At 47.6% G+C, this 8,537-nt stretch overlaps 1 protein-coding gene across 6 annotated transcripts in view; it reads left to right on the top strand.

The window, feature by feature from the left end:
• The window catches only part of RHCE (Rh blood group CcEe antigens), a 56,590-nt gene that overhangs the window by 16,085 nt on the left and 31,968 nt on the right, over positions 1-8,537 (top strand). For 5 of the 6 annotated variants that reach the window (XM_017534608.2, XM_017534605.2, XM_017534606.2 and 2 more), the window contains 2 exons: positions 1,953-2,139; positions 5,434-5,584. In XM_017534608.2, coding sequence (XP_017390097.1) covers positions 1,953-2,139; positions 5,434-5,584 — 338 coding nt within the window. Of the gene's footprint in view, positions 1-1,952; positions 2,140-4,837; positions 5,280-5,433; positions 5,585-8,537 lie in introns of those variants that run through there. The other variant, XM_017534607.2, reaches the window with a different exon arrangement.

Genomic DNA, 8,537 nt, shown 5'->3' with positions numbered 1-8,537 from the left:
GATCGAGACCATCCTGGTCAACATGGTGAAACCCCGTCTCTACTAAAAATACAAAAATTAGCTGGGCATGGTGGCGCGTGCCTGTAGTCCCAGCTATTCAGGAGGCTGAGGCAGGAGAATTGCTTGAACCCAGGAGGCGGGGGTTGCGGTGAGCCGGGATCACGCGATTGCACTCCAGCCTGGGTAACGAGCAAAACTCTGTCTCAAAAAAAAAATGCTTCAAGATCTCTTTCCAGCCATTTATTCATGTGCAAAAACAGTTGGTGATTATTGATGAAATAGCCTTTACAATTTGGAGCAATTATGTGCATTGCATATACCGTTTGATTCTGGCAGCCTAATGAAGGAGGGATGATCATTTTCCCAATTTCGCGGATGAGAACAAGAAGAGGGAGGGCAGAGGGTGTGGTAGTTCAAGGCACAGGCTCCAGCAGACTATCTAGGTTTAAGTCTTGGCTCTAGGCCGGGTGTGTTGGCTCACACCCGTAATCCTAGCACTTTGGGAAGCAGAGGCGGGCAGATCACATGAGCACAGGAGTTCGAGACCAGCTGGGCCAATGTGGTGAAACCCCTTCTCTACTAAAAATACAAAAATTAGCTGGGTATGGTGGCGGGCACCTGTAATCCCAGCTACTTGGGAGGCTGAGGCAGGAGAATCACTTGAACCCAGGAGGTGGAGGTTGCAGTGAGCCGAAACAGTGCCACTGCACTCCAGCCTGGGTGACAAGATTGAAACTCCATCTCAAAAAAAAAAAAAACAACAAAAACCAAAACAAAACAAACACTTGGCTCTACCCACTGGGGCAAGTTACTAACTCCTCTGTGCCTTGGTTTTCATATCTGTAAAATGGTGACAGTAACAGCGTCCACGTCAAAGTGTGGTTGTGAGAACGAAACAAGATAGCCTGTGTAAAGTGATTAAAATAGCGTAGGCACATGGTAAACACTTAAGAAATGTCGGCTGCTATAAAGCTCAGAGATGTTAAGTAACTAGATCAAGACCACACTGTTAGAGGGTGCCAGAGTCTTGATTTGAACCCATTTGTCTCATTCTGGAGCCCAAGCTGCTAACCCTTTTTCAAAACTAGAATTAAACCAAAGTGCTCACCCTCTTCACTTTGCTGGGCCCCTTGCTGCCCTCAGGTGCATCTCTTCCATTCACCTGCCTCTGCTCAGGGTCTGAGAGTGGGAAAGGTTAGGGCAACCCAGGTGGCCCTGATGTATTCTGCCAGCCAGCCCACCAGGTCCCTTGCTGCAGGCGGCAAAGGGAGGGAGGTTTGCTGCGAAGATTATGTGGTTCTCACCAACAAGAGCACTGGGCCTCCCTCTGCCCTCTCTTTTCTGTGTGTCCTGGGTCAAGTCACTCGGCTTCTGTGGCCTTATTTTCTCATGTGCACAGCCAGGGAGTTGACCCTGATCTGCAGTAACAGCAGCAATGACTTTTACTGTGTGTCCATGTACACCAAGCACGTGCGCTTTACGCTTTTTCTTATTATTAGGCTTAATGATACAATAATTGCCACATTTACTGAGCACCCATTATGGGCCAGGCCCTGCCCTAAGTGCCTAATTAGCTTTAGCTCCTCTAATCCTTACCTCAATTCCACATGGTGTGTATGTGTTATCCCCATTATTCAGATGAGAACATTGAGGCTCAAAGAGGCCAAGTAACTTGACCAAGCACTTGTAAATCATCTCAACTATCCCTTCCAGCTGCCATTTTTTTTTTTTTTCTTTTTTTTTTAAAGATGGGGTTTCACCATAATGGCCAGGCTGGACTTGAACTCCTGACCTCAGGTGATCCACCCACCTCAGCCTCCCAAAGTGCTAGGATTACAGGCGTGAGCCAGTGCGCCCAGCCCCAGCTGCCATTTTTTAAGACTCTAATTTCATACTACCCTAAATCTTGTCTGCTTCCCCATCTTCCTTCTCGCCGTCTCCCCACTGAGCAGTCTGCCAAGATCTGACCGTGATGGCGGCCCTTGGATTGGGCTTCCTCACCTCGTCTTTGCGAAGACACGGCTGGAGCAGCGTGGCCTTCAACCTCTTCATACTGGCCCTTGGTGTGCAGTGGGCAATCCTGCTGGATGGCTTCCTGAGCCAGTTCCCTCCTGGGAAGTTGGTCATCAAACTGTCCAGGTACGGGGTTGGTGGCTGGATCACTTCTGGGTCATAGAGGGAATGGAGCCCGAAAAGACAGGTTACAGAAGATCTGGGATATTCCCCCCACTCTGTCCAGCACCAATGCCATGCAATATTTAGGACATCCTTATGCCAAAACATTATTCGTTGTTTATCTAAAATTCAAATTGAACTGGGCATCCTGCATTTTACTGGACAGCTCTACTCTGTGTGTCACAAGGAGTCCAGGTCTACATTCCTCCCTGCATCCTTTCTTTTCTGTTACTGCCAATTATGACTTTGTAAAGTTACATAATCAATATAAGTTTATGGAAAAAATAATAAAGAAACACATCAGACAAAGAGAAATTGATATGCCACACATAGAGAGACAGTCTCTTGAAAAGAAAGGACTCGAGACTCCATGTTTGGGTCCCCTTCCACTAACAGTCCCTTCGTGGAAGCTGTTTTTCTCTCTCCTGGATTTCCCCTCTGGAGTCCCCTTCCACACTCTCTCATGGAAGCCTGTCTTCTCTTCCTAAACTCCATCTCTCTCTACTCCCTTCCATTCAGTGTGGAAGCTGCTTTCCCTTCCTGGATTCCATTTTTCTGGCTTCTCTCACGCAGTGTGAGACTTAGCTCTTTCTTTCTCTCTCCTTTTCCTGTTTCTTTCTCTCTTTAAATAAATCACTTTCTACAAACAAAAACAGAAAAGAAAAGAAAGGACTCTCAGTCCTCTAATGCTGCTAGACAAGAAATAGCCATGTCTTTACTTTCATTAAATTACCTGTGCTTCGTTTAGATGCATTATGTGAAATGCTAAGAACCATCAAAACTAATTTATGGTGCTAGAAGTCAGAATAGTGGTTACCTGCAGGAGGTGGATATTGATTAGGAAATTTATTTATTTATTTTTTTAGAGACAGGCTCGTGCTCTGTTGCCCAGTCTGGAGAGCAGTGGTGCAATCATAGCTCACTGCAGCCTCTGCCTCCTGGGCTCAAATGATCCTCCCACCTCAGGCTCCCGAGTTATAGTTTTTTACAGGTGCCCACCACCACGCCCAACTAATTATTGTATTTTTAGGAGAGACAAGGTTTAACCATGTTGGTCAGGTTGGTCTTGAACTCCTGACCTCAGGTGACCTAGCTGCCTAGGCCTCCCAAAGTCCTGGGATTATAGGTGTGAGCCACTGCGCCCGACCTAAAGCAGTTTTTGAGATAGTGTCTCACTCTGTTGCCCAGGCCAGAGTGAAGTGGCACAATCACGGCTCACTCAGCCTCAACCTCACTGGGTTTAGGTGATCCTCCTGCCAGCTTCCCAAGTAGTTGGGACTATGGGTGCACACCACCATGCCTAGCTAATGTTTCTATTTTCTGCAGAGACAGGGTCTCACTGTGTTGCTCAGGCTGGTCTCAAACTGGCCCTTGAATGAAATACCGCCCTTACACACATGCTCCTGAACTAAGCCTTTGTCAATGAAATGAACACCCGCTTTAAAGGCATATTCTGTCCAGGCATGACGGAACATTGAGTAACCCCTTATTCTAAATTCCTGGCCCCTGTGAGACTCCTTCCCCGTGCCCTTTGCCCTTTTCTGACCTTCCCCTAAAGTCCTTGAGGCTTAAGCAGACATAGTCTGCAGCAAACACTGGGGAAGCTGAATTCAGATTTCAGAGCACACAGGCTTTGGATCCAGGCCAGCTGGGTTTGAACCTCACGCTTGTGATCAGCTGGCTTGACTGTTTCCAAAAAGTCCATTTTAATTGTATACGTGACTTTCTGTAAAATGGTGATACTGAATGGTAACCTAGCACCATTTTACAGAGGGTCGCTCAGAGGATTAAATTTGTTTTTTTAATTTTTATTTTTTGAGATGGAGTCTCACTCTGTCGCCCAGGCTGGAGTGCAGTGGCACAATCTCAGCTTACTGTAATCTTTGCCTCCCCGGTTCAAGTGAGTCTCGTGCCTCAACCTCAAGAGTGGCTGGGATTACAAGCATGTGCCACCCCAGCTGGGTAATTTTTGTATTTTTAGTAGAGACAGGGTCTCACCCTGTTGGCCAGGCCTGTCTTGAAACCCTGGCCTCAGGTGATCTGCCTGCCTTAGCCTCCCAAAGTGCTGGGAGTACAGGCATGAGCCACTGCGCCTGGACTTATAGGGTTAAAATTTAAAAGAGGTGATGCTGTTACAAGCCTGTTTTACAAAATGCTCTTATAATAAACCATTATCACCACTGTTGCTGTGGCTGTAGCATCACTGTCAACTCCCAGAGGGAGGAGGGAGTCTCAGAGCAAGGTGCTCAGGGGAAACTGGATGTCCATGGATTGTCCAGCTCAGTACCACTTCCTCCAGGAAGTCCTCCCTGATGAATCCAGTCAGCATCACCCTCTACTTCTAGTGAACCCCACTAGACTTTTGATATCATATTCTTAGTTGATAGGCTCATGGTGTCGCCTGTCTGGATCATAAGTACCTTTTTTTTTTTTTTGTCTTTTGTCCTAAGTACCTTGAAGACAAAAATCATTTTCTCCTCCTGAGCATGCTCATTGGTTGAGGGAAGGAAGGAATTGTAATAGTGTTGATAAGGGTAGCTTCTTTTCAGGAGTTGGTTCTTTGTGCCAGTCTTGGTGCTGGACACACTGATAGGAAGAATACTCCTTCGAACCTCCAGGCCACCAACATGGAATACATTTGATCATCATTCTTAATTTGCAGAAGGAGAAACAGGCTCAGTAAGATGAAATAGCTGCTCCAGTGGCAAGGCAGGGACTGGAAGCCAGGCTTGTCCTACTTCCAAATCCGGTTTCTTTCCACTGCCGTGGAGAGGGAGAGAAAGGACAGTGGCCCCGATGAAGATGGGGTGACTGGATGCGGGCAGGCCTGCAGTGGAAGAGTGCCCTCTGTTGAGCATCTGAGTGATGACAGCCGAAAAGAAGACTGGGCAGAATCGCAGTTATCAGATCCCCAGAAGGGGCCCTGAGGAACAGTCACCCTGATCATCCTCAGTTGGATGAGTGTGTGTAGATCAATGCCTCATAGGTGAAGGAGTTGAGTTACAGAGTGGTTAAGTCGTCTGCCAGACCACCGGACTCGGGGTGCAGAGGTCACCTTGATGGGGGAGGAGATGGTCACTCCAGTCTGCAGCATCAGCGTCCAGGTGGGTAGAAGTCTTGTCTTCTACTCCCACAGAAAGTAGGTGCCCAATAGTGTTTGTTGAATGAATGAATGAATGAGTGAGTGAGAATGAATGAATGAATAAAGGAGAGGCATCCTTCCTTCTCAGTCATCCTGGCTCTCCCTCTTTCCCCCAGTATTCGGCTGGCCACCATGAGTGCTATGTCAGTGCTGATCTCAGCGGGTGCTGTCCTGGGGAAGGTCAACTTGGTGCAGTTGGTGGTGATGGTGCTGGTGGAGCTGACAGCCTTTGTCACCATGAGGATGGTCAGCAGAAATGTCTTCAGTGTGAGTCACGGTGCTGGGAGGAGGAACCGGGGAGAAGAGGGGCTAAAAGCCCATTTGGTGGGGTTTCCAGGGTTTTAAAAAAGAAGACTTGTAATCTTAGCTACTTGGGAGGCTGAAGTGGGAGGATCTACTTGAGGCCAGGAGTTTGAGACCAGCCTGGGCATCATAACAAGACCTTCATCTCTGAAAAAGATTTGTTTTCTAATTATCCAGGCGTGGTGGCACACACCTGTAGAGCCAGCTACTCAGTAGGCTGAGGTGTCAGTTGGAAGTACTGCTTGAGCCCAGGAGTTGGAGACCAACCTGGGCAATATAACAAGACCTCATCTCTAAATAAATAGGCAGATAGATAGATAGATGCCTAAATGGAGTTACAAAAGTATGTCTATGCAAATGTTTAAACACAACAAACCAGTGCCTTTAACTACTACAGTATAATCCTGTAGGATTGTACCATTCACGATATAACTATGGTTATATAAAAAGAATTAATTTTCAGAGCCTCATCAGCAGTGGTTCCAGCAAGTTTGTACGGCCAGCAGTGTCTTCTTTCAAACAGTCAGTGTGTGTCGGTAACTGCACATGTAATCTCATGGGGAGAGACTATCAGAAGTCTAAGTCTGAAGGCAGCTGCGAAGGTGGCCAAATTGCTCTCCCAGCTCCTCTGCTGTAACCCTGCCCCTGAGTGATGACATAGCCAACTTTCCCATCTCACGGTGAAAAGGCTGATGCCTGGAGTGGGGAAGGGACTGCCCAAGATTACGTAGCAAGATAGTGGCAGAACCCAAGCGAGAACGCAGAGTTCAAGTCTGGCTGAGAAGAAAGAGCGCTGGACTTGTAGTCAAAGGCTGGGGTTTGCATCTCAGCTCTGCCATAAATCCCTGTGTGACTACGGGCAATTTAACCTTTAGAGCTCCAGTTTCTTCATCTGTAGGCTACAGTACTACCACATAGGGTTTGAGGGAGTAATTGAATTAATCACATACGATGATGCGTGTTTACAAAAAAAAGGCATGAAGCCCATTTACTGCGACTCAGTGTCCCATAGGACTTTAGATTTTACTCTGAGAAATACAGGGAGCACTAGGGAGTGTTTGGCAGGGGAGAGCTATGATCTGACTTATGTTTTGAGATAATCACTCTGGCTTCTGGGTTCGGAAAAGACTGAAGGGGCAAGGGAGGAAGCAGGTGGAGACCAGAGCAGCAGCTATTGCCATAATCCAGATTCAGACTAGGACAGGAGCTGTGAGAGTGGTGGGAAGTGGTTGGATCCTGACTGTATTTTAATAGCAGAATTGACAAGATTTGCTCATGGACTGCACATGGGGTGGGAAAGGGTGAGATGACTTCAAGATTCTCATCTGGCACAACTGAGCGGCTGTTGGAGCCATTTACTGAGATGGGGAACATTGGAGTGGGATAGACCTGGGAGGGAAAACCCAGAGTTCAGTGTCAAATGTGGTAGTGTTAGGGTTAAGGTGGGGGGCTAGAGATATGTATGAAACATCCCAGTGGAGACACTGAATGGAAATGTACAAGTCTTGAAATTTGGGAGTTGCTAGAATACAGATGATATTTAAAGCCATGAGACCCAAGGAGATTGCTCAGGAGTGAGGATAAAGAGAGATGTGAAGAAGTCTGAGGACTGAATCCTAGAACACCCCGCATTTTAGAGGGGGGACATGTAGAAGAGCCAGCAAAGGAGACAGAACTGTGCTTGGAGAGGCAGGAGGAAGCCCAGGAGAGGGCGAGGTCCTGGAAGGCAAGGAAAGAGAGGGCCTGAGGTAGGTTGAAGTCTGCTGAAAGGTCAAGTAGGATGGGAGCTGAGAAGTGGCCATTGGCTTTGGCAAGGAGACCTTGACATGCATGGTTTTAGAGGAGGATGAAGGCAAAAGCCTGGCTTGACTGGTTCAAGAGCAAGAGATGAGAAAGTGGAGACAGCGTCCAGGAGCAGCCCTGCCAAGGACTTTGCTATAAAGGGGACCAGAAATGGAGAAGCAGCAGGGCAGAATCTCAAGGGAGAGTTTGTTTGTTTACTTCAGGTGGGTGATATTTATATGCCAGTAAGAATAATCAGGTAGAGAGGGGGAAAATCTGATGATACAGAAGAGACATGAATTGCAAGAGTCAAGCCTTTGAGTTGGAAAGCGGGAGTGGGATTTTGAGCACTGATGGCTTTAGGCTGATGCAGGGACAGTTCATCTTAACAAGAGAAACGGCAGGGACTGTGGATAGGCCAGCAGATTGGGTACCTAGGTACCCATAGGGTACCATAGGTTCAGTCTCCTGCAGGAGGAAATCCCTTACTAACTAGTTGTATTTTCTCAGAGAAACAAGAGGCACCGTCATCAGCTTCATGTGAGGGTGGAAAGGGGAGATGGGGCTTGCGGAGAGACAAGGTGTGGATCTGTGGGAGTGGAAGAGCGAGAGGACCGGGGGGGTGCAGTGGGACTGCAGGCTGACACCAGGGCTCCTAGGACTTGTAGTCGGTGGAAAGTGCATCAGTGACCAGGGCTGTGTGCTGATGCTCCAGGCAGGTGTGGAAGAAGCAGAGTTGAACATGCCCAGCCTGGGGTACTGCCCACAGTGAGCCTAAAGCCCAAGGGAGACCAGAGATGGGGCTATTTGCAAAGGAGGAAGTATAATGGTGGCCCACTATTAATAAAACTGAACTGGTTAAGAAAGGAGTGAGAGTGACATTGGGGAGCCCAGCCAGGCAGCCTGGGTACAAATCTCAGCTCAACCCACACTAGCTGAGTCCATTTGGGTCCCTTAGCTGAACTCTCTGTGCCTCAGTTTTCCTATCTGTAGAATGGGGATAAGAATAATGCTACTCCCTAGGACCGTTGAGAGAATTGAGCAAGTGATTGTATCTAAGGCACTTAAGAACGGTGCCTAGCATGGGGTAAATGTCATGGCAGTGCTGTTATTTTCTTTCTTTTTTTTTTTTTTT

The sequence above is a fragment of the Cebus imitator genome, unplaced genomic scaffold (genome assembly GCF_001604975.1).
Source record: "Cebus imitator isolate Cc_AM_T3 unplaced genomic scaffold, Cebus_imitator-1.0 Scaffold87, whole genome shotgun sequence".
Lineage (NCBI taxonomy): Eukaryota > Metazoa > Chordata > Mammalia > Primates > Cebidae > Cebus > Cebus imitator.
The sequence above is the reverse complement of the archived record's forward strand: the minus strand, read 5'-3'. Positions and strand labels throughout refer to the sequence as shown.